This window comes from Malaya genurostris, chromosome 1, assembly GCF_030247185.1.
Source record: "Malaya genurostris strain Urasoe2022 chromosome 1, Malgen_1.1, whole genome shotgun sequence".
NCBI classification, from domain to species: Eukaryota; Metazoa; Arthropoda; class Insecta; order Diptera; family Culicidae; genus Malaya; species Malaya genurostris.
This window is the reverse complement of record NC_080570.1, coordinates 38,309,141-38,336,416: the sequence shown is the minus strand read 5'-3', so window position 1 is coordinate 38,336,416 and position 27,276 is coordinate 38,309,141. Positions and strand designations below refer to the sequence as shown.

At 39.2% G+C, this 27,276-nt stretch overlaps 1 protein-coding gene across 4 annotated transcripts in view; it reads right to left on the bottom strand.

Annotated features, from left to right (window-relative positions):
• LOC131437600 (neurexin-3) overlaps nt 1-27,276 on the bottom strand; it is a 297,301-nt gene that overhangs the window by 25,771 nt on the left and 244,254 nt on the right. For 3 of the 4 annotated variants that reach the window (XM_058607059.1, XM_058607077.1, XM_058607087.1), the window contains 4 exons: nt 16,737-16,844; nt 16,285-16,669; nt 15,839-16,215; nt 15,575-15,695 (listed from right to left, as the gene is read on the bottom strand). In XM_058607059.1, coding sequence (XP_058463042.1) covers nt 15,575-15,695; nt 15,839-16,215; nt 16,285-16,669; nt 16,737-16,844 — 991 coding nt within the window. The remainder of the gene's footprint in view (nt 1-15,574; nt 15,696-15,838; nt 16,216-16,284; nt 16,670-16,736; nt 16,845-27,276) is intronic. The other variant, XM_058607068.1, reaches the window with a different exon arrangement.

Here is a 27,276-nt window from a genome sequence, read left to right as displayed (position 1 = left end):
TTCCACTGCTACTGAGAGGGGGTAAACAAAATCGATTTCTACACTGAAAAAAAATAAACAAAATTTATAATTTCTATCGACTAGCAAAAAACGGACGGGTGTGTAGTTCGCTTGCGGTCATAAAAATCAAAAACCAAAATGAGCATTTCATTCGGCGCGTGACGGTTTTGGGTTTGAGGATCTATTGGCAGATCGGCGATTCCACAAAGAGGTGGGTGGTTGGTTTCGGTGAAGGTTGTGGTGGTGGGTGGTGGTTTGGAATTTTGCACATTCGTAGATTATTATTATTTATAAGTGGTGTTTTCCAATATATATAGAAATTTTGGAAGCTATTGTTTTTTTTGTTGGTGAACTTGTGAGCCGTTTGTAGCTGTTGTATAATTCAATTCGCATGCAACTTTTAGATGTAGCACAATTTGGGGCATGCCAGTAAAGCAGCAGGCAATTTTGATTTATTTTTCAATACCAAACGATAATTCGAAAAAAAAAAACAAAAACAGAATATCAATACAAAATCGAAGTTTAAAGTGAGAGAAAAATCAAAACCAAAACATACGAAGTAAGAATAGGCAGGCAATAAACTAACCGAAATAAAACTTATCGGAGAGAAAACGTAATGCCAAAAAAAACCTTAATATTAGCATAACAAACTGAAGAAAAATACATTTCAACTAACTAATAACGATTAATAATTATACTTTTACTTTCAAATCTTGGTGCAAATAAATTAGCGCCCTGACGTTCGATTTGGTTCATACTAAATTTTAGTCCAATTTCAAATAACAGTGTGATCGAGTACTGCAGCGAACCAGCGCTGGAGGAGCTACCGTATATCTATCTATGTTTGCCCAAATTACTGCTCAACGGAAACTCGGCCGAAGTAGAGTGGAGAGTTAGTAGTGGTTTCAGGTTTTGGATGTGTTTCGGTGTGTGTGTGAGTGTTCTACAATTGTGTCGCGGAGAAAAAAAATCGCGCAAAATCCCGCGAGCAGAAGGCCCTTGCAGCCACGTGTTTATTCCGCGCTGTATTTTTTTATTTTTGTTTTGTTTCGGATGTTGGTCAACAATAAATTTTGCATTGAATAGCATAGTTATTGGTTTTGGTCGATAACATGAATCTATCTGTTGTGTGATGAGCGTGAGAATGAAATGATGCGGGGTCGGGAAGTAAACGGCGGGGGGGTAAACGACACCAAACAGTTTATCGTATTTATAGGCCACTGTTTTTTTTCCTACTATCTCTGTTTGCATCAAATAACACAACATCCATAATTTAAAAGCAATCATTGAATTTTCAATTTGCGGTCAGGTCAGACCACGGGGCTTTTAATACCGTGTTCGAAGATTTACGGTGGTAAATCAAGGTCATGCCGGAGGAGATTTATCGGACTGCAGGTTGTGTATTTTTATGAAAAAAAATATTTTCACCGGGAATTGGCTCGTTTATCAGCTGTCAGAGGAATTTGAATGAAACTATGTCATTTCCAATTTAACAAGTTAATTTAATTGCTATCGTAACCGGGTTATCCGATATTATCATGCTGTCATTGACAATTTCATGATCTCATGTCATGATTTCTGGCTCATCAATTGTTACACTAGTTCATTTTTTTTTCATTGGCAACATTATTACTTGGTCGACAATGTCGAGTAATGAATTGTATTCCAACAAAACCCCCTCTAGCAGCTCGGCACAGTATTGCAGATTGCTTCCAAAGCTGAACTTTTAACACAGTTTCTTAACCACACTCTTTTCTTACTACACAAAAATGGTAGCCGAAAATAGGTTGATCAAACCAACGAAAAAAATTATTTTTCTATAGAGCTTTCTTGATTAGAATCCTTTCTTTCTTGAACAGAATCCTGTTGACTTCAACCAATATTTAAAATAAGAATTCTCTGTTATCTAAATGTGACGTGATTTGGTAGATAAATGTGATATGAACACAACACTACATTATTGATATAGAATCACGTCACTCTTACTGGATTATGCATTAAACAGCTTCTAAATGCCAGTCCAATAAAGTCCATACGTGAAAAGTAGGGTGGAAAATATTTACATAACTTTTCACGTAACTATTATGTGATTTTTTTTATGGATGTATGATTGTGGTCGTCAAAGTCAGTCAGTCGGAACATATACAGATTATTCTGTATTTTACAGATTTTTCAGATATGTTTGTGACCAAGATTCTGTATATACAGATTACAGATTTTTGGCAAGAATTACACATTTTTGAAAGCGTGGATTAAAAATTGAATAATGATCGAGTAAAAATATATTGAACAATGGTACTATTTTGTGTTAATTCCGGAAAGAAGATCAAACTTACATAAAAGCAGCTCTCACATTTCCCGAACAAATCATTGGCAACATCCTTTTTTGCGAACATGGCGCCCTCAGGCGAGTCCGCATCGAATCTCGTACATAGAAGTAGGGGAGAGAAACGTCAAATTCGTGCACGCCAAGATAGCAGCACTGCGCACCCATGCAATTGACATCAATTGTTGAATGTGATGCCGCGCGATGGCGTTGCTGAACTGAAGATTGATTTCGCTCCAAGCTGACAGGGTCTGATAAAAGTGAACATCACGGACAGTAAACACAGATGTCCTATCTGCTGAAAACGATTTTTTCTATGCTCACTTCATCTTGCAACTTGTGTAGCGTAATTCCTAATGCTTTCAAAAATTTCTTCTGATAAAATGGGAAAATGATTAACTCGGTCATAACGTAAGGTAATAAAAACAGAAGGTTGCCAATTGCATTATACCTTATAAACGATAGTGAAAATAATCAGACTAAGTTTTCACTTTCAGTTTGGATTTTAAACGTTTTTCATCAAATCATCATTTCCAGAGACTTCAAAATAACTTCCAGCGTTTTTTCCAACTACAGCATCTTAAAATTCAGACCAAGAAAAGTTTTGGTATCTTGAAATTTGTGTTCTTAAAGTTTTTTCATTCCGTTCTGCTTCGGTTTCTTACACGGAAAATAAAAATTTCCTAGTATTTGACTTCTTTTTACTTAATTTTGAGTTCTTTTGAATCTTTTCTTTTATTCGCTCCTCCCATTGTTGTCAAAATATAAAGAGCAAAACTACCCAACAGCGAGAGTTTCGTTTAATAAGCTAAAGTCAGTGGCGTATCTAGAGGGGAGGGGGGGGGGGGTGCGAAGGGGGCACTCGCCCCGGGCGCAACGTTTAAGGGGGGCGGCAAATCAACCCTCGTGACCTTTTTTTTGGCCACCCAAGCCATCTTTCCGGAGATGGAGTTCCGCTGTCAGAAAACCAACGATAGGGGCGCCAAAATCTCTTATTTCCGCAACTGGCTAAAATTAAGCAAACCGTATCAACCTGAAACTGAATCATTACGACTCAACTGTAGAGTAAATACAGGGTCCGGCACTTGAAGTGTAACCAATTAAAAAGGCCATAAATTCAGTTTGGAAAATTACTTTTACTTAATTCAAAGTACAAAATGTGTAAAAATAATACAAAATTCAGAATCAATTCACTTTTGCTCGATATGACCACCTTTTGCCTTGACTTGATGACTTGAGAGAGCGAAGGAGTGGCTTCGTTTGGCCGAATGTGACTTGCAGGTATTTTGGCCCAGTCGCGGACAATAACTTTTTTCAGCGCCTCGAGACTGGTGTATCTTTTAGTTCGGACTTTGCTCTCCAAAATGGCCCAAAGAGAATAATCCATTGGATTCGCATCTGGTGAATTCGAGAGCCATTGTGTGGACGTGATGAAGTTCGGAACGTTGTTTTTCACGGCTTCAAAGCAACCTCCAGAATACTTTCCCGATAATATGTCGCATTTACCTTGACGCCAGACTCGATGAAAACGATTGGAGAGCGCCCATCTGCGGTTACAGCGGCCCAAACCATTATCTGTTGCGGGTGCTGCCTCCTGGTGGCCAATCGATGACTCAAATTCTCGTATGAACGGTCGGTCAAGTAAACCCTATCGTTTTGAGAGTTTACGAATTGCTCAATTGGAAAAATTATCTCGTCAGAAAATACAATGTTCGGAAATTGACCGCTTTCGGCCAAACGAAGCAACTCCTTCGCTCTCTCAAGTCATCAAGTCAAGGCAAAAGGTGGTCATATCGAGCAAAAGTGAATTGATTCTGAATTTTGTATTATTTTTACACATTTTGTACTTTGAATTAAGTAAAAGTAATTTTCCAAACTGAATTTATGGCCTTTTTAATTGGTTACACTTCGAGTGCCGGACCCTGTATAACTTATCTTTAAGTATTTTTTGCACGTACCTAACAGAAACTACCTAGAGCCACTTTACCTAAAACTAGGTTATGGAACGGAACTCCCAAATTGGGTGAAATGTACTTAAAATTAGGTTGTTTTGCGGTTCCGTGTACCACTTCCATATACAGATTTTCAATACCGGTTTTTGATCTCCTGATACAGATTAATAGATATTAATGTGGCAACCCTGGTCAAAGTTCTGTCAGTTCAGAGCAGTTGCACTTATGATCAGGGTTACCAGTTAAACGAATTTTTCAGTATTCTACTGATTTTCAAGTACATTGGTAAAATTTAATGAATTTTATTGGAATTTGGCAAAAAATACTAATTTTATAAGGATTTCTAAAAAAGTTGGATTCTCCACCAATATAAGTAACATTACAGAAAGTCTTTCCTGTTTTATAATATGATGATAGAGGAACGTGATGAATTGGTTCGACAATCGGACGCAAAGAAACACGTACAAGCTTTGTAAATCTTTCACACTCAATACACTCAAGCGCCTTATTTGCCATCAGTTGCTTTCTCCTCTCGACAGATATTTGTAGATTCTGTACAATAATTATGCAATTATCCACGTTCAATGGTTTAAGGTCTCGGACAAGTGTTTCCATAAGTCCCCAAATAATGAAATATGTCCCGAGGGTATTAGATTTTTCACCATCACTGCTAAACCTTAATCGGATGAACGCATTTTGACCGTTCGACTGTCCCAGGACAAAATGGCCTAACTGAAAACGACAGTTTCTCTTTGTTTACCTTTTCTTTCACGATTTACCGAACTGATTTTATATTTGACGCTTTAAGCGCTATTCACACTAGGCCGTGTATTCGTTTGAATGCGTCATCCGCAATAAAGTAGACGAAATTTTTCGTGCGATGTTGAATGAAACAGATTTTTGACGTGAGGGTTTTTTTTTCTGCCATTTTTATATGATGGTAGAGAGCATTGAATAAAAACAGTCGGCTTTGTTCGCAGTTTTCTTGCGCAGCTTTGCAAAAAGCTTAGCAAAAAAACATGAAAACTGTAGATATATTTCATACCTTTCATATCATTGGCCTATTGTATCATCGATCAATCAATCCAGGGAATGAAGAAATTAATTGGGAGATAATAACAGATCGGCTGAAAAGTTCGTATCGTTTCTATGAGAGGGCGCCACTAGAATTAAATCCATACCATTTTCAGTTAGTACCAACCTTCAAAAGATACGTGTATAAATTTGACAGCTGTCTGATTATTAGTTGGTGAGATATTGCATTTTGAGTGAAGCTACTTTTGTTATTGTGAAAAAAATGGAAAAAAAGGAATTTCGTGTGTTGATAAAACACTACTTTTTGATGAAAAAAAGTGCCGCCGATACCAAAAAATGGCTTAATGAGTGTTATCCAGACTCTGCACCGGGCGAAGCAACAATTCGTAAGTGGTTTGCAAAGTTTCGTACTGGTCATATGAGCACCGAAGACGATGAACGCAGTGGACGTCCAAAAGAGACTGTTACCGATGAAAACGTGAAAAAAATCCACAAAATGATTTTCAATGACCGTAAAGTGAAGTTGATAGAGATAGCTGACACCCTAAAGATATCAAAGGAACGTGTTGGACATATTATTCACGAATATTTGGATATGAGAAAACTTTGTGCAAAATGGGTGCCGCGTTAGCTCACAATCGATCAAAAACAACAACGAAAAACCATGCTGAAATTGAACGAATTGGGCTTCGAATTGCTCCCTCATCCACCGTATTCTCCAGATTTGGCCCCCAGTGACTTTTTCCTGTTCTCAGACCTCAAGAGAATGTTTGCTGGTAAAAAATTTAGAAGCAATGAAGAGGTAATCGCTGAAACTGAGGCCTATTTTGAGGCAAAGGACAAATCGTACTACAAAAATGGTATCGAAAACTTGGAAGATCGCTATAATCGCTGTATCGATGGCAATTATGTTGAATAATAAAAACAAATTTTGGCAAAAAAATGTGTGTTTCTATTAAACGATACGAACTTTTCAGCTGAACTGTTAATCAGTATCGCATCCACGGACAACAGGTCAGTCTGGGAGTAGATGACGAAAGTCACGAAAATTAATCGTAATTCGAATTTATCTCGTCACTCTGCAACACGAACGCCTTCAAAAAGATTCTTTCCAGAACGACCATTATTTTATGATAATTCGTATTCACATCATCCAGTTATATCTCTGTCGTTACCCACCCTATTTTTTGTTTATTTCGAAGCATTTTTTTCAGTTTTTTTTTTGAAATCGTGTTCATGAATTTTTGTTTAGGGAAACTATAAAACTCATTTTCAGCTAGCAGTAATTGAAGTCATGATAAAACTATTTGTCACCGAAAATAGATTTAACAGAATTTCTATTATGTTTCGTGAAAACGAAAAGTCCACGAAGACTAATCGATTCGAATGCACCTCCCGTTTCCGCCTGAAATCGATTTTTTTTCATCTGATTCGGAATCCATTTGGGAACCATAATATATTTCGAGTCAAATTTCGGACGATTTTACCGAGTATATACGCCAAAAACCATCTCAGTTCTGCCAAAATGCAGATTGCATAGATCATTGCCATCCAAGGAATCATTTCAATTTTCTCTTTTTCTCGTCATAAGCATAGGATTCGTCAAAATGGAAATTTCGAAAAAAAAATTGCATTCTCATTCATTTACGACGGGTAACGCTCACACGCAATGCAAAAAATAAATGTGTTGATGTGGAACACTTTTATTTATTCATTGCGGGTATTTTTCATTGTGGGTGTTGTTTCGATATATGCGGCCTAAAAATTAAAAAAAAGGGTTCAAGAACATCATACAAGCGATAAACTGCCGAATACCTTCCTTTCTCCTCCTTCCTACTAATTGAACCAATTTTCAATTTCTATACACGAGCCACTTTTTTAACCCACTTTACCTGCGATTATTTTAACATGTTTCATTTTCTGATATAAGTTACTTATCAAAACTTCAATCGATTGTTCTTCATGATGGTATTTATGGTTGTGGTTTCGAAAATATTTTACTTTTTCGGTATGTAAACAAACACGACGGTAACTACGAGCAATTATGTTGTGTTTTAGCATTGGTAACACCCCCCGGTTTTGTCGACAGTAATTTGAAGTGATGCATTATTGTTTCAATTGATTTGTTATTTATAACCCTTCGATATTACCAAAACTTATCAATGTAAACACCTTTCTCGTCAATTTGAAATTCATTTATTTCAAAGAATTGAAAATAAAATCTGAATAATTTCCATTTCAATCAAAAGTTTCTACACCAAGTTATCCGCAACTCTGTTTCATTACGTACCGTTGTCAAGGAAACCAAAAGTAAACAATCTATTCAAGTGTTGCCATCTTTGTAGAAATATCACGATTTGCGAAAAATAAATCGGTTCGATTTGTTCAGTATGATCTATTAGTTAAAGTATTTGGTGCGTTATGTTCTGATACTGCCTTATGATTCGGAACAAGATTATTTGTTTCTACACGGAACACGGAAGCTACCTAATTTTGATTACTTTACATCTAATTTCGGGGTTTCGTTTAATAACCTAATTCTAGGAAAAGTGGCTCTGAGTAGTTTCCAAAAGATTATACCTAAAACGAAGTGAAAAATTGAGGTCAAATAATTTGGGTGACCCAGATCCAAACTGTTTGATTAAAGCATTATCATTAAAATGATCTACACTTTACGAAACAGTACTTAAATTTTATATTTCCTAATTGTTATTTTGTCCCGAATAGCGATACATAACAATCATTTTTTTTTCACTCGATTCGCCAGGATTCGAAGCTGTCGGACCGAAAAACCTCATCTCATCATCGTCATTACTGAAATGGTTCCAATCAATGAAACCACAATCATTGCGAAATCATTGCATTGTTTCCAGCCAACCGAGCCACGAGCCCCGGATAACGAATCGAATCGAGTACCGCAGAGGAAATTTTCAAACTACGATGCGGTCAGGTCAGTCCATTTCACCCCCAACCCGCAGTATTTCAGCAGTCGGTTTTTCCAAGGCCACCAAACACGGCCACGGTTCGTGCCGGATGATTTTCGACTGTTGCGGTGTCTTCGTCCTGTCGTCGTCGTCGTCGTCAGCTGACCGATACCCATTGTTAGCTTTGTGGCCAGAAGAAGACTTTTCCCTCCCGCGTTAAACTGGGGCAGCCGTTTTCGTTCACAGATCTCCCACAAAACACAAAATTCAGTAATAATGAGGGGCTTCATTATTACGTAACCTCAGGGGGGAAAACTTTTGCCTTTAGAGTCCCGGACATCAAAGCAGCAGCGATGACATGGATGACATTACGTTATCATTCGACCGTCGTTAACCGACCACCACGAAACAGTTTTCATCAATTTGGACGAGATGATAAAGTATAGTGGCGGTATGCTTTTTGGGAACGTTTCTCTATCTGATAGATGATTCTAGAGCTTTATCAGAATATTATTAATCTACACTGTTGTTTACAGCACTGGAGTAGCTGGTGAAATGAGCTAATAAGCTGTAACGAGCGAATTTTCTCGCTACATCAACTCATTTGACAGGGAGAGTAATTTTTCTAGGAACAATCTAAGCAGGCATTGCGCTTGAAAACCTCAAACGAAGCCAAATCATTGGCCACAAACAAACAATTTCAAAGAAACAGCTTTCCCAGTAAATTCGAACATCGGACGCATCGTGCACGAAAGCTTTTGATTGCGTTTCGAGCTTGCATAGTGTATCGGTAGAACAAAAGAGTGAAGATATACCAAAGCAGAGAGCGGATATCCAATACTCAGGTGATAAGATATATCGGGGTTGGATTTCCAACCCCGAACATAGGACCAGAGTTTTTCTGGCCCTAAGAGGCGAATGACCTTAAGGTTAAAGCCTCTATGATTGAAACAAAGAATGTTTAACACTCTTTCACATCCTATCGGTGAGACGTTGGCTCGAAAATGCCTTGTTTGATATTCCTTCGCTCTGTTTCTCTAGCGATACATAATGTAAACATAAAGCTTTTTTAGATCGACGCGGTTGATGCAAATGGTGCAGAATTGTCCGATGACGGGCCGATCGAAGCGCTACAATCGGCCCTATATCGTGCTCAATCGGTCCGATAATCGGCCCGATGATCGGGCCGATGCGGGTCGACAACATCCACCGGGTTGTGTTTGTTCGAACTCTTTAAACTGAAGAACTGCTGAGAATTTAAACTTGGATTCTCGAATTGTTGAACTCTTCAATTTTGCATTGAACTGTATAACACGGAAATTTTCGGCCTCTTAAACTTAAAATCTTATACATTTGCACTCCTGGATTCCTGGTTTCTTGACTTCAGAAGTCTGGATCTTTTGGATCGTTGCATCCTTGGACTCTTCCGCTCTTGAACTGCAGGTTTCAATGGCAATTGGTAATTGAACGTCATCAATATCAGTTACGTAGTTACCGTTTCATGTAAGTGAAAGTCTGCAGAAGAACATTAGAGTTAATTGTAAAACATTTCATTTGCGAATAATGTATTTTCGGACAGTTCATGTCAACGTAATTACCTGCGCTTAACGCTTGAAAATTGAATTCTTCGATTACTGAACTTTCCTATTCTGTCACTTTTGGTTTCTTCAACTTTTGAACCAGTGTTTCCTAAACTGGACTCTACAGCTCACCAATTCGCGACAATACGAGGTAATTCCGAAGACGTTTCGCTTGGCTACCGCAGAGGCAGGTTGAATTTGGGAATCACTGTTATAGACTTCTATGTTCGAGAACTCTTGGCATCTAGGATCATTGCTTTCTCGAACTCTTCGATTCTTGAACTTGAACCGGACTTCTGATCCTAAACTTTTAATCGGGACCTGGACCTAAATCCCGATTTTGTATTCTATACCTGCACTCTGGGCTTGAATTTTGGACCTGGGTTCTAGGTCTTGACGTGGATTCGGGATCTGAATTTTGGATCAAGATTCTGGGCTAGAAATCTGGATTTGGGCTTGAGCTTGGATTCTGGACCTGAATTCAGGACCTGATCCTACATTCTGAATTCGAACCTTGATTCTGGACTTAGAACCAGGACTCAGAACCTGAACCTGAATTCTGTATCAGGAATTTGAACTTGGATTCTAGCTCTTGACGTGGGTTTGGGAACTAAATTCTGGTCTAAATTCTGGACTTCAAATTCAGACCTGGGTTCTGGTTCTGGATCAGGATTAAGAACTGGGAGCTTGATTCTATACCTAAACTCTGAATCAGAGCTGGACCGAAATTCCGACCCTGTATTCTGCACCTGAATTCTGGGTTTGAATTTTGAACCTAAATTCGGGATCTGGACCAGGATTCTGAACGAGCACTCTAGATCTTGTCGTGGATTCTGCACTTGAATTCTGGATCAGGTTTCTGGGTCAGAATTCTGGATCTGGACCTGAATTTGGATTCTGGAGCAGAACCCTGGATGTGTTCCTGTATTCTGTACTTGGATTCTTGAACTTAACTATACCTAGAATCCAGGGGTAGAAATCAGGTCCAGGTTCTGAATCCTGGACCTGGACCTGATTTCTACCCCTGGATTCTAGGTATTGCCATGTGTTCGGGACCTAAATTCTAGTTCTAGAATTCTGGATCGGGATTCTGGGCCAGGATTTGGATCGAATTTGGATTCTGAATCAGGATTCTGAGCCTAGATTCAGGATCTGGACCTAGAATCCGAATCAATATCCTGAAAATGGACCTGAATTCTGAACCTAATTCTAGATCTTGACTAGGATTCTAAACCTGGATTCTAGCTCTTGACGTGGATTTGGGAATAGAATTCAATAACGTGATTTGGGAATAGTCTGGATTCCGAACTTGAAATTGGCACCTGGATTTTGGATCTGGGCAAGGATTTAGATCGAGGATTCTAGATTCTGTACTTGGATTCAGAACCTGAACCTGAATTCTGTACCAGGATTTTGAACCTGGATTCTAGGTCTTGACGTGGATTTGGAAATTGAATTCTGGTCTGGATTATGAACTTAAAATTGGTACCTGGATTCTGGATCTGGATTTGGACCAGGATTAAGAAGTTGGACCTGAACCTTGATTTTTGACTTGGATGCTTGACCTGTACCTAAATTCTAGATCTGAACCAGGATTCTAGCTCTTGACGTGGATTTGGGATCTGAATTTTGGATCAAGATTCTTGGCTGGGATTCTCGATTTGGCCTCGAACCTGGATTTTGGACCTGATCCTAGATTCTGGATTTGGATCCAGATCCTGAACCTGAATTCTGTACCCGAATTTTGAACCAGGATTCTAGCTCTTGACGTGGATTTGGGAATTGAATTCTGGTCTGGAATATGAGCTTAAAATTGGCACCTGGATTCTGGATGTGGGTCAGGATTAAGAACTTGGACCTGGATTCGGTATCTGAATCATGTACCTGAACTTGGATTTTTGACTTGGATTCTTGATCTGAATTCTGGGCCTGGTTTATGGATCCGGACGAGGATTCTGAACGAGGACTCTAGATCTCGACGTGGATTCGGGACCTAACTTCTAGAACGGAATTCTGAATCTGGACATAAACTTAGGTTCTGGACTCTGGATTTTCGACCTGTATTCTGTACCTCGATTCTGGACTAACAATCTGGACTAACAATCTGGACCAGGATTTTGAACATTGACCTAAATTCTGTACTATGATTCTGAGCCTGAGTTCTAGGTCTAGACGTGGATTCGGAACCTGAACTTTAGAGTAGAATGCTGGATCTGAACCTAAACCTGGATTCCGGACTTGAAATCTGAACCAGAATTCTGAACTTGAATCTGTATTCTGTACTTGGATTCTTGACTTGATTTCTGAACTAGAATTCAGAACCTGGACCTGACTTGTTCTCCTGGAGTCTGGGTCTTGACGTGGATTCGGGATCTAAATTACGGTCCAGAATTCAGGACCGGAATTATTGGAGTCTTGAACCTAGAATCCGAATCAATATCCTGAAAATGAACCTGAATTCTGAAGCTAGATTTTGAACCTGATGGATTCTGAACCTGACATCGGCACCTGTAATCAGGATCTGGATCAGGATTCTGAGAGAGGATTCTAGATCTTGACGTGAATTCGGAACCTAAATTCAGGACCGGAATTCTGGATCTTGACATAACATTACGAATTTTTGACTTGAATTCTGGATCTGGCCCAGGATTCTCAACCTGGACCTGCATTCCGTACCAGAATACTGCGTCTGAGTTCTAGGTCTTGACGTGGATTCGGAGCCACAATTCTGGATCTGTACCTAAACCTGAATTCTAGACCTGATTTGTAACCAGAATTCTGGGTTCAGGATCTGGACCTGAAAATGAACCTAAATTCTTGAACCTGGATATCATCGACAAAAGCGGAACAGTAGTTTCGAAATTGTGTTCCTTCTCCCAGATTATTTTCATTTCATTTCGTATATTTAACAGAAACTTCGGGAATCTACACTGAAAATCATTTTTACCAATTTTTTTTTGAGGAGAGCTCTTCTATAAGCTACCCAAAATTAGGTCATTATCTACTCAAACTTTGACTTGATCGTAGCGTGCTTTGTTATGGCATAACACTTTGACTAAACTTACATTTACCTAAATTTTGAGGTCATCACTCGTTACCTAAAATTGGGGAGATGCCCTTTTTTTTGATTTTGGGTAGATTTTGACCCAAAATTAGGTAACGGCTGGTAAGGGTGTATGACGGAAATGATTCATAATGTACGATTCAGACGATCCGGCTTCTTCCGTCACCGTCACCGGAACGTCAGCCTCCGTCAAAATTAGTCAAACGAGTTTTCCCTTTGCGCATTCACACGATCCAGCAGAGATCCGGAACGTCAACGTCCGTCAACGGCAAGCTCTGTCAACATTTCTCCGAAAGAATATTTGACGGACTGTGATTATTGCACACATGCACGATTCATATGATTACGGTATTGAGCTGACGTTTGATATGTATGTATTCAGTGTCAAGATCCCACTCTTAAACAAAATATACCACATATAAGTAATCAAACTTATCAGTAGATTTGCAAAGTGCGTTACGTTGTAGAGTGGAACTGATTGTTTTGTTTTTTTCCTCTTTCTAGTTAATTTTGAAAGTTATTTATTCGATTAAAAGGTAGGAAAACAACAGATCGATTGGCTTCAAAAGCTCCCAGATTTTGTATTAGTGGAATAAAATTGTGCAAAACTAAGTTCTTCAAATTCTGCGTGTAAGAAAATGACATGACGGACACGGATAGGAAACCGGATCGTGTGAATCAGAATGACGGTGACGGACGTTGACGTTCCTGTGACGGTGACGGAAGAAGCCGGACCGTCTGAATCGTACTTAATGCTGCTCGTATCTATCAGAGACGCCAGATCTGTAGATTTGTCTGTAAATCTGCAGATTTCGTACATAGTGCTGCAGACATTTTCTGTTGTGCAGACTTTTGAAAATTGAATTTTTTGCAGACTCTCGTCAAAATTTACAGACTTTTGAAATTGTCTCGACCATTTTTTTTTGCTCGCCAAGTCAGTTTAGCGTAGCATAAAAATTGCTGCCAGCAAGAAATAATTGCTGACGGCAGATTTTTTTTTTGGATACACAGACTTTTGCAACCCTGTCTGCAGATATTTGAAATTTTTACCTGGTATATCTCTGGTATCTATAATAGTTTTGGTTTCCAAAAAGTTCTGAAGAGGACCTGGAATGTATGTATGGAATGAATGTTATTATGATTTATCATATTTTAGACACACCGAACTTCACTGATTCGCATGATATTGAAGAAAGAAGGAGAATTGAAATCCGACTGGATTTACCTACAGACGATAGTTTGGTTTCGTCTTGTAGGGGGAGACGAGTGACGTTAGAGTTGATACTCTCTCTTGTTGAAGTGAAAGACGAAAATGCTTCGTCTATCTTCGACAGACGGAAACGAAACTACGCTAGGGCTGAGAATTTTAAATCGAATCTACAATCCTCTGGAGGGGGTAGGAGTTATTTAGCTTGCAATGAGCGGTTCTTTTAGGAACCATTAAAGTGTTTCTAAATTGTTACTTATTGAACAGTAGCAAGAACTTGAAGGAAGGTTTTCGTTAAACCAACGGAAACTAGTCCAGTGAGACTAAATGTCTTTTCGTTCAAGAATTCTGGAACGTTTTCCAAACCTGAATCAGACCCGAATATACTTATCCGGCTTATCCCGAATGGAGCAACCATTGATTGCAGCGAGTGCGAACATTTCAAGTCAGCTCTAGCATTTCGCCTGTGTGCCACACAAAGATTAATTAAGTAACACAATTGGTTCCCGTCGAAAGAAGGAAGAAAAGAAAGGAAAAAGCACTATCCGATGCCCCAACCCGACCCGAGCCGGACCCTGAGTGAGAAAGAGGAGAGAAAGTGAGGGCGACAGCTACCTAGGCTAGGACCGGACCTAGAATGTCCCGTAAAAATGAAGTGGTTATGAAATTTGATTTGATGGAATTTTCCGTCCGGAGTTCCGCAGATTGGGAGGTGGGGAAAGAGTGTGGTGTGTTCTGATGATCGAATCGCCTGAGGAAATGTTGTGTGTGAGTGAGTGAGTGTGGTGTGGTTTGGTTTTAGTCCCCGAGGAGTTTTTGTTCATTCCCAGGGACACAATGGTCGGTGGTGGTGGTGGTAATCTACGCGCAATGGAAGGTGAAAATGGTTGCTGCTGCTATTGCTGATGATAGTCTGATGGTGGGTGGTTAGCAAAATACAAAACGTTGATGATTTGGTGGTGGTGGTGGTGAAAGAAAAGCGAACGCAAGATGAAACAAAAAAAAATAGAGGTGAGCAATTTTCTGCGCTTTTTCGCCGGCGGTTTTTGTTTTGTTTTGTGTGTGTGTGTGTGTGGAAGCAGCGAAGGGCGGATGGATGGATGGGTGGTGGTATAATGAATACTGTTTCGGGTCCTAATCTGAGGGTAATAATCTGGAAGAATCGGTCAGAGAGTTGTTCCTTTTGGCTCTGATTGACGTTCTGCTGTTTGTTTTGGGCTTGGTTTTCTACTTTTGCCGAAAGAGAAGGAGGAGGAGACCGAGAAGTTAACACCGATTTATTCTGCTGTTTATCAGTAATGCGATCGATACCAATTCCGTTTGTTATTATTATTATTATTATTGCTTTTATGTACGAATCAATTCCGGAACATTTGCCGGAATGTTTGAGCAATCTACTCAATTTGCTTTCTTTGTTTTCATCAAAAAAGAGAAACGACACGTCACGACACGTATTAGGGCAATATATGGTGCTGTTGATACATACATAACATACCCCTGACGGGAGCTGCCCCGTCAACTTGCAGTCGCAGATTGGATGCCCGCCTGGAGAATCTCACCGTATGCCAGTTGTTATCGTTGAGGACACCCTGACCGGCCAGTAGGTTCTGTAACCAGTTTTTTTGTTGTTTGTTTTTATAGATTGTTTCAAGTTGTAACGAGATGAGAAAAAGAAAAAAATCCTTTTGACTCTCTATTCTATTCTAGGTGCTGCTCGAAAGCCCTTAACCTTGAAAAAAAAGTACGTTACCTTCTCGCGTTCGCCCAGTCTTACGTTAGCCCGAATCCGGCCGGCCACCAATCCTATCTCGAGTCGATCCGATGAACTGGACTCGGCACTGGTGAGCAACAGTAAACCTGCAGGCCTGGATGTTTTGAACCGTATAACCAACTCTTCCGTTTGTGTGCGAGTTCCTTGAGTGCCTCCGATCCAGACGGCCATGTGTTGCGTTCCGTTGAATGCGAGCGTTGCCGATTCGCGACCACACGTCGGTCCGGTGAAGAGAGTCGCCGAACAATCACACAGTGGCCGGTTCCAACCCTCCGTACATTGGCCTCCGTTTTGACAGGGTGAAACTGATCCTCCACACTGATTGGCCACGACGTGACAGGACGGTTTAATTGCTCCTACATTAGTAGATAGAGAGAACCTTCCATCAGTAAAACCCATCATTTGTAAACAATGAAAAATCCCACCGGAATCCTGCTGTCTGGCGAAGGCGGCTATGTCGACCGGTTTCCCTGACAGCACCAGATCCCGCAGACAACCGACGAATCCCTGTCGCAGCGTTGCCGTCCAGATGGCCGGTGGTATCACGACGTCTGCATACGGTGGCCCAATCCCACCCAAATACATTGGGCTGTCCAGCTCCAGTTGGGTCGATTCTCCCGGGGTTCGGAAATCGTTCCACTGGCCGTCGACTCCCACCTTTCCCTCGCGGCCATTCCGTCGCAGTGACAGCTCATGCCAAACACCGTCGTCTACACGGCGTCGGGATGCTCGTACCTTGACCGCACCCGATCCCAGATCCATGTGAATGTAGATGTGACCGTTGAGCAGTTCGACCGCAAAGAAATCCGGCTGTAGGAAAAAAAAAGAAGAAACATTAACAGTCCGCCCCACTGTCGCTAATTGTCACGATACTTACCCTCGGTTGGCGCGCCACAGTATTTAGGATAATTAATCCGTTTGGTTCGTTTGTGCGAAATTTGAAAGATAACATGCCCTGCTTCGAGACGTCCCACGGTGGCAGCAGCTGCGAATGACAGCAAAAAGAAGAAGATGATTAAATTCAAATTCTGAATAGGATATCCTACGATTAAGTAGATGACCCGCCGGTCGGTGGAGGAACTGCCCGGGGGATGAAAAGGACGATAACATTAATGCCGAAATGATTATGCTTTCCCTCTCCCTCTCTCTCTCTCTGTCTCTGTCTCCCGGTTTATGATTATTTTTATGTTTGTTTTTGTAGCAACTTGCTTTTGCCAGGTTGCAATCGCAAATCGCGTCGCCAGGGCGGAGGCGAAGCGTCACAGCGCGCTAATGAGTTTAATGTTCAACTACTCTACACTGAAAATCATTTTTACTCATTTTTTGAGGAGAAATAACTCATTGTCGAGTTCTTCTATAAGCTACCCAAATATAGGTCGTTACCTACTCAAACTTTGACTTGATTGCAAAAAATGATTTTGACCCAAAATTAGGTAGTCGCAGTTGGCAACACTCTCTCGGATTTTAACGCAACCTTTCTGGTCATGTACACTGCTGAAAATCTACACTTTTTTCTGAAGTGTTTCTCTATATAAAACTCACGTTTTTAGTTGCACTAAGAAATCAAGTGCTATCCATTTGTACATTAAGAGTTTAGAGCATTAAATGTGTCGCCATGTTGATGTATAATTGTCTAACGTCATGTTGAATTCAACATGAGAATTAAGTGTATAAACTGATTAAAAATTATTTTGTCGTGAATACGACTTACTTTACTATGGGGCGCCTTTTCAAAATTTACCCTCTGAGAGAGTGATAAGTTTTTGATCGTGAATATCTCTTGTTGTATCTAACGAATCAAAATAATTTTTGCTACAAGCCATCGGAAATATGATCACAATTTTATGATAGAATTTTCAGTTGTGTGACATAATCTCAAATAATTCAAAATTAAACTTTTCTGAAATGTTTGGTATAAACGAGTATCGAAGAGGATAATTCATAAGGCGCGTTTGCTTTTCTCGTATTTTTAAAGCTCATAGCTCAGTCATTTGTGAAAGGATTTATATAATCTAACTACCAACAGAATCGAAATTTTTCAACTTAACCCTCAGGGTACGGACTGGGTTACCGTAACCCAAGCGAAATTTGAAAGAAGCGCCATACGAAGAGAAGTCGGCGAGGGGGGTCCGGACCAGGGGGGGAAAAAACTTATAGGTACACACTATTAGAGGCCCAAGCGGCAGAGTCAGTCTCCGCTTTGTGTCCGAGCTAGACACATATAAACATTGTGCTCGGGTGTGGTACACCCAGTCCGTATCGAACGTTACAAAATCCAAAATTTTCAAAAATATTAAGTTTTCATTTTCGTCTGTTTGCCGCTGAGGAATAAAAAGGTAAGTAAGAATACGTACTCTTTACTTAATTTTGTAGATTCTAACCTCAAAATAATGCGTTGTACATGGTGTAAGCGAAGTATTGTAGTAGATCTCAATCACTTGAAGGTACGTCTTATATCGAAATCTTTGCTGCTCGTAGTGAATTATAACTCGTTAAATTTTGTTTTTTTGTAATTTTTTGTTAAAGAACACGCATTAAAAACATGGCAACGCGTCGAATCACTCGAAGCGTTGCTGCTCAAAGTAATTAATTTTAACCTTTATCATCATAAATCAACGAAACAACGTTTCTTCGCTAACTCGAAAAAACGCGTATTTTCATTTTTCAAAAAAAATATAGTTTTTGGAATAAATCAAAAAACCGTTATGGACATTTGTAAGAACTACTTTTTACCTTTCAAATGCGAGTTATTCAATGTTTTTTTTTTTTTTCAAAAAGTTACAGCATTTTGAAAAAAAAACGTTTTTTACAAAAAAAATTCAAGACCCGTTCAAATTTTTCATTATAATTTTTTTTCAATCAGTTAAATGATTAATCTGACAATTCTATTATATTTTTTAAAACAATTTCACACAAAATAAAAAAAATTATTCAAATTGACAAAGTACAGCTCGATATACACCCAATCAAAGTCGCCGGGTTAGGCTAACCCTGTCCGTATTGAACGTAACTTTTTTATAGTCCGTACCCTGAGGGTTAAGCGTGTAAAGAAAAAGCATTGAAGTATTTCAATAGTACACTATTGAAAAACCTGTCTCATTTGACCCATGTCAACACCAGCCAATCAGAACGCATTCTGAGGAAGAGAACAAAATATCTGCTGCTGTACAACAAATCGTTCCAGAAAAATGTTCCGAACAGTGCTTTTAATATCGTAGATAGTTCCACAATTTGGTCCTTCTGAAAGGCAGGAATGAATCCCGTACAGCATCCTGAGCATGTTCCTTTCAATGAAATGCAAATCCGAAATGAAATAATCGACATTAAAATTCTGTATGCGGCTATTTTTGTAGCCGTTAGGACCGCTCATTAGTGAAAAAGCTACGAACGAAATCACGACAAAAGAAATCTCTTAACAAAAATTGGATCAGTTTGAATTCTATCGCCACTGCGAGCAGATGTATTGTGTGTCGTTTGCAAAGCTAGTTTCGCTTCCGACAAGAGCGATTACGTCACAGCTTCCAGTCGTTTGCATTGGTGAAAAAACAATGAAAAGAAGACAACGGTGGAGAGCATCACACAAAATCAGCCGTTCTAATGGCTCTAAAAGGTTTCTAAAGAACTATTCGGATTTGTTGTTCGCAAACCGATGGTGAATATCCTCAGTTTGGTGCAAATCTAGAACAGTTCGATTAGATTTGTGCACTTTTCGCTGTGTGAAATTCACAGTAATCGAGATCAAGTGAAGCCTTCTTTGTTTTTGCAAAAAATGTGAAAAAGGGGAATGCTTGCATAATTCATACAATTGATCAACTAATTGAAATTCGGAAGTGTTAAGGAACATGTCAGTTGTTTTCGTATTCACAACATCCAGTTATGTCTCTGACATTACCCACCTGCCTTTTTTTATTAGTTTTTATGTACTTATCTGACAATTCGACTGTAAGTGTTTTGCCAATTATATATCAATTGTAACACATTTTCAATTCATCTGCTGTTTGTTTGATGAAATTTTATGTGAATTATGTATAGGTTTTGATGTGATTTCCTTTAAATATGAAGTGATTAACACTTGAAATTGAAGTATCATGTCAAATGCGTCCAAATTAAATGTAAAACACTTTAGCCTAACATGTCTATTTTTATCAGTGTAGACTTTATCAAAAAAAAACATCTTTGTATAAGGAGTGTATCGAAAAGTAGTTAGCAACATTGATTATTGAATAAAAAAGGAAAAAAAAATATTTTGACATCAGTTTTCGATATATTGTAGGAAAATTACATTTTTATGCATTTCTCTGATTATATTGAAGAAAATCTTAGTTTCTGTGAAACGCTCGCACTTTGGACTTGACATTCTTCATTAAATTCTGCACAGTTACTTTTGTGACTTTCCTGATGGCAGCTATCCAGTTTTTTTAAAATCCTGCATGTTTTGGGACACTGTACCTTCCTTCCGAAAGTGCCGCTTGACAATTGCCCAATACCTTTAAATTGACCGAAGATCCGGGCAGTTCGGAGGGTTGATGTCCTTTTCCACGAATTGTACATTATTTTTTGACAACCACTGTAGACTGGAGTTGGTGTAGTGGGCTGAAGCCAAATCCGGCCAGAAGAGAAGAGGAGCCTTATGCTTTCTGTACAGTGGCAGCATTTTCTTCTTCAAACATTCTTCCTCGTACACCTTGGCGTTAATTGTGCCCTTCGTGTAGAAAATCGACGACCGCAAACCACCGGTACAAATTGCTTGCCAGACCAACACCTTCTGCCCAAACTTTTCCATCGCCACCGTGGTGTCAGCGTCGTCCAGGTCCTGGTACACCGATTTCTTATAATAGTGCGGTCCGGGCAGCACTCGAGAGTCTTCCTTGGCGTAGGTTTCGTCGTCGATCAGGATGCATCCGTCTTTATTCTGTAGAATCCGGTTATACAGTTTTCGCGCTCTTGTTTTGGCCTGAATTTGCTGTACCAGGGACTTTTTCGGCACCTTCTGTTTCTTGTACGTTTTCAGGGAGTTCCGAACTTTGATCCGTTGAATCATTCCGATGCTGGTGTTGAACTGCTTGGCCAAATCCCGCGTCGACGCCGATGGGAACGTAGATCTTAAATTCGTAGAGATACCTCAACAACTCCAACGAAAAACACAACCCAGCACAAATCTTGATGATTACAAATTATTATTATCAGCGTAACTAATTAAACGTCAGCTCGATTATTTTCTTGAAATTTGAATTGATGCGTTTTCTTTCTTCGTTCGTTCCTTCGGAAATTATTTATTACCCAACCAAGTGTCCTCCGGTGGGTTCGGCAACAGCATAAATGTAAATGTAATTTTGTCTTCTGGTGCGTTGTACAGCTGTTTTTCCCCCTTTTCGCTCTCTCTCTCCTTCTCCCTCTCCGCCAACGCGCGAAACAGCAGAACACAGCATGTTCACAACACCGTTTCCGGTCTCCACTGCCCGTCCGGCTTCAACGCGGTCTCACCCCCCGCCGACCGGTTTTTCCGCGTCAGCATCCTCTGGCAGATAATTTATTTATCAAAATGTACAACCATGGGTAATTAGCATATATCATGAGCTGACCCACCCAACCCCTACTCCTACCCTCCAGGGCAGAATACCGGGCACCGAAGCGCCATCAGTGATTTGTGCTATCAACCGTCAGCCCAGCCGTGTTATTTTATATCTTCGTGCTCGGGAGAACATGTGCGCGCTTTCACTGGCCCGGACTTGACTAATGTGCTTCCTTACACAAAACCGCCATTATTGATTCGCTTTCAAATTAGGTAGGCATCAGGCACGCGATGCTTCACCGTTGCCGCGTCTGCCACCGGGTTGTTGTTATTGTTGACTGGTCCATTGCAAACTGTTGATGTTTGACTTTGTGCTGGCTCACGACCGTAAGATGATCCAATTGTCTGTGGCATTTGTCGAACCACGAGTGTTTTTTGCCGTTGATGGAACAGCAGGCTGTTGTAAAAATATTTTATTACACAGAATCCGCATGTCGACAACTTGAAGCTGTTCCCCATCAGTTATGTCGTTTTCGTTTTTAAATTGCACTACACCGGTGTAGCGAAAGCTGCACCTAAACCGTTCGTTTTTACCAATTGCACTACACCAGTGCTACACTTTTTCTGCACCGATACCACTGGTGTAGCACTCATCAAAAGTTTGGTGTAGCTCTGTGCAATGAAATCGTTTATTGTAGTCAATGGTTACTGTTTATGTTTTCGTCATTTTTGTTCGTTTATTCATGCCTCAGTGTAGCACTGCACCGGTGTAGTGCAAATTAAAAACGAAAACGCCATTAGTCAGTCTGCCATTTGTGGCTAGTATGGGGGAGGGAGGAGGAGCAGGAAAAGTAGGCTACCCCTCCCCACACGCACACTTATTTTGACGCTACGTGGAAATGTGCGATGTTTCGAAATGGGTTGCTTGGATTGTTCATAGCCGAAAAATTTTTTTGGTCGTTTGCTGATGCAGTTTTCCCTCTGTCTGTCACGGTGCGCGAGGGTTTGATAAAGAGATGATAGCGGAAAATAATAAATAAAGTTAACATTTCGTTGAAGGATTTGTGTGAAAAGGATTTATTTTATCGCTACTGGTGAGCGAGTGAGTGAGTAAAATGGTTTGGGGATTTTCATTTTGTGTGTGGTGTGGCAGACGCCTTTACGTTTTACTACCGAGTTTGACTACCAATCAAGTAGGAAAAACTGATCATGGTCCTGAATTGAAATGTAGTGAGTTTCAATCACATATTTCAGAGTTGTTGTTTTGTTTTTCAGGTACTTCATCAGCTCAGTTAATTGAACGGAACTTTTGCAGTTGGGTGGTTTTCCTCTTTGTACTTTGACTACAATGGGATGAAAGATTCCGCCCTCAGTTTCAGTCCTAGTCCCTGTCCAATCTGGGTGCAAAAACCGCACAACTAACGCATATAAAATGCTTATCAAATTTTCATTGCTATATCGGTAAATTTTTCTTTTATTTTAAACTAGCTGACTCATTGAACTTCGTCTCGCCCAAAAATTATTTGTTAGAATTTGTTATCGGACTACAGAGTTGTCAAACGACTAAGTGATTAACGTTATTCTCCATTATTTTGCTGATTACTTAACCTACAATCAACACACATTCGCTTTATCCGAAAAAGAAATATCACCAAAAGTTAACGTGAAAATGTGAAATACTTCTGTTAAGCAAAAATTGAGCAAATGCACCGATTGTCATCCCATCCTTTGATTCAATGCACTGAACATTGTGTTGATAAACTTAACCAAGTAACCAAAAGCTCGTTAAAAAGTACGGGTGTGTAATGATAGAGACATAACTGGATGTCGTGAATACAAAAAAAAAGTTTGAGTAGGTAATTCCAGAAACATAGTCGCGAGATAGACGTAGGACTGCATTCGAGATGTGTAATAGATAGCAATTGATTTGATACCGTTTGATCGTTTAAGATTTGTAGTATTGTAAAGGGCCGTTCGGTTTTAAAAGATTGCGTTTGTATATTATTCTCTCTGTGACGCTCTTAACGCGTTCCGCAAATTGAGATTGCGGGCCTCGACGAATTATGTGAACTTTCGTTATCGCGCTTCTTCTTGGCCTTGGACGCGTCGTATTTTGCCTGCATATATTGAGACATGTTCAAACTTTCACCAATTTTTTACAAAAATAAATCTAAACGATTGGTTACACATTTTTTATATCTTTAAAATAACTGCTTTAAGTTCCACCCATATTGGGTTCTCAAAACTAAAGCATTTGCTGCTTCATAAAAGATTTCCGGTTTGAAACTGTCATAATGTTATTTGGGATTCAGTTTTAGTCCCTAAAGGGCCTTATTGTGGAATTTTCTCCTATGTTAAACACTGCACGGTGCATTTCTCTTAAACTCAAAGCAACTGAATGTTGGTTTTATTTGTATTCGTTTAATGATTCTGATTATTCCATTAGATTTTTTCTACACGGATTGTTTTTACTTCCGATTTGCATATTTCGAAGAATAGTTATAATAGTCCGGTGATTTCTCTTAAACTCAAAGCAACTGAATGTTGGTTTTATTTGTATTCGTTTAATGATTCTGATTATTCCATTAGATTTTTTCTACACGGATTGTTTTTACTTCCGATTTGCATATTTCGAAGAATAGTTATAATAGTCCGGTGATTAATTGATTTTTCTGCGTCGCTCACATTTCGGTATATTTTTCTCGAATGCGAACGACCAGCAGCTGGATGATGATGGCATCGCTCAAACATTTCAATATTTCATTTATCTCAATATTTCAGTGAAAAAAAAACTATCAAAATACTGTACGGGATTCATTTCTGGCATTCTGAAGAATCAAATGGTAGAATTCTCTACGATATTAAACACTGTTCGGAACATTTTTCTCGAACGCGATGCAGCAAAGTGATAATTAACGCTCGTTTGGTGCAAATTTCGCACAGCGAAAAGTGCACAAAGCTAATCAAATTATTCAAGACTTGCTGATGATTTTTACCTTCGATTTGCAACAAAGCAATCCTTATAACAATTGCCGTTCATGGCAATTATCCTTTTAGATAACATTTAGAACCATTATAATGGCTGATTTTGTATAATGTCCTCCATCGTTGTCCATTTTTCGTTTTCTTTTTCTCCAATGCAAACGACCACCATCATGATCACGCCATCACGTTTGTTAGAAACGAAACTCACTAGTAGTTGTTTTTCTGCGTTTAGGGACTCGAGGGACGGAACCTCATATTCGCCATTGACTGAAGCACCGGCTGAATAATGCCGAGTGTAGTTCTACTGTCTTGGAGTAGATGGCAGCCTGCGCACTCGATGTGTCTCCGCTCATGGATTATCATAGACTGAAGCTAGCAAACGCATTTTTGTCGTGAATATGACTTACTTTACTATGGGGAGCCTTTTCAAAATTTACCTTCTGAGAGAGTGATAAGTTTTTAATCGTGAATATCTATTGTTGTATCTAACGAATCAACATAATTTCTACTACATGCCATCGGAAATATGATCACAATTTTATGATAAAATTTTCAGTTTTGTGACATAATCTTAAATAATTCAAAATTAAACTTTTCTTAAATGTTTGGTATAAACGAGTATCAAAGAGGATAATTCATAAGGCGCGTTTGACTTTCTCGTATTTTTAAAGCTCATAGCTCAGTGATCTGTGAAAGGATTTATATAATCTAACTACCAATAGAATCGAAATTTTTCAACTTAAACGTGTATAGCAAAAGCATTGAAGTATTTCAATTGTACACTATTGAAAAACCTGTCTCATTTGACCCATGTCAACACCAGCCAATCGGAACGCGTTCTGAGGAAGAAAACAAAATATCTACTGCTGTACAACAAATCGTTCGAGAAAAATGTTCCGAAAAGTGTTGAATATCGTAGTGAGTTCCTCAATTTGGTCCTTCTGAATGTTAGAAACGAATCCCTACAGCATATTGAAAGTTGATTTCAATAAATTATGCAAATCCGAAATGAAATAATCAACAGTAAAATTCTAGTAATCGAGGTCAAGTGAAGCCTTCTTTGTTTTTGCGAAAAATGTGAAAAAGGGGAATGCTTGCATAATTCATACAATTTTTTTTTTATTTATTGGTGTGGAATCCCAGTGGAAATAAGTTTCCTTTTAAGGGATCCACGTTTAATATCTAACATTGAATAATATAATACTGTTGACGTTTAACTAACATTGATATACAGATAGATTACGATTGTTTAAACTTTACGCTTATTGTATAAAAATTTCATTCAGTCTTTGTCTAAAGTAGTGCTTCAATCTAGATCTAAATATGGTACGGATGTTGATTTGTTGTATGTCAAGAGGAAGTGCATTAAACTTTGTAGGACCAACAAACAGAATACGCCTTTGGCCCAGAGTTGTGGTTGTTCGAATGCGTTGCAAGTGGCCATTACGGCGCGTCGCGTACAAATGGTTTGGAGTTGAAAACTGTATGTTACGATGTGTCGTGGCATGCAAGGTGTCATGAACGAACAACAAGGTTTGCATGTCACATAAGTAAGCTATTGGTAGAGCATTATGAGCTTGGTCGGAGTACAATGAAAACGTAGAGAACAGCAGAGGTCTATTAAAAATAGTTTTAAGACACCTATTCTGAAGAGTTTGTAATTTTTTCAGATGAGAGCTAGCTGCACGACCCCAGACCGATACAAGATAATTAAGTTGTGAGTGAATATAAGCATAGTAGTAGCTCAAAAGTGCACGCCGAGGAACATATGATCGCACTCTCCACATGATACCACAGGAAGATGCGACACGCTTTTCAACAAAACTTATATGATGAGTCCAAGATAACGTAGGGTCAAGATGTATGCCCAGGTATTTAAAGCATTTTACATTTTCAATCACGTAATCTGTTAGCTTCGGGTTGTCATGAATTGGTAACACTTTTCGCATGGAACGAAAAACCATATATTTCGTTTTGAGTAAATTCAATGACAATAAATTAGCGTTGAAATATTTGTCAAGGACATCTAGGTCACTGTTCATCGAGCTTATAATGGTACTGATATTATGATGGGGATAGAATAAGGCTGTATCATCGGCAAAGAGTCTTGGAGTACCGTTAAGATTCAAGTTGCCTAAATCATTTATGTATAAGAGAAATAATAAAGGTCCTATATTACTACCTTGTGGTACACCAATTTTCGTAGGAGCGAGGTTGCTACGTTCCCCATCGATGGATACAAATTGTTGCCTATTTGTCAAGTAACTACGAATAACGCTGTTTGCAATGCCTCTGATACCATAACATTCGAGCTTTTCGAGTAAAATCGTGTGGTTTAACGTGTCAAAAGCTTTTTTAAGGTCAAGAAATAAGGGACCGACAATATTCTTACGATCTATTTCACTCATTATCTTGTCAACTAGTTCTATAATAGCAGTTTGTGTGCCAGAACCTTGTCTAAAACCGTATTGAAATTGGTAGAAGACGCTATGTTTATTTAAAAAGTCAAGCAATCTGGTGACTAACAGTTTTTCAAAAATTTTGTTAAAGACGGATAATGTAGATATGCGACGATAATCATTACAATCACAACGATTACCGGACTTAAATATAGGAGATTTTTAGACAATCGGGATAATAACCGGACAGAATAATTTCATTAAAACATTTAGAGAGAATCCTAGAAAACGTTGTACAATTTTTTTTAGTAAACTAGCTGATATACCATCGGAACCACTGCCTTTGTTATTATCTAAGCTGTGTATCAGCAATGTAACTTCGGCGATTGACGAGGGACGTAAAAATATTGAGTCACGAACACAACGAACATTGCTTAAAGGATTAATGCTAGTATTAGTTGGAATATTATTTGCTAGTTTTTGTCCAATGCTAGAGAAATAGTCATTAAAGGTCTGACATA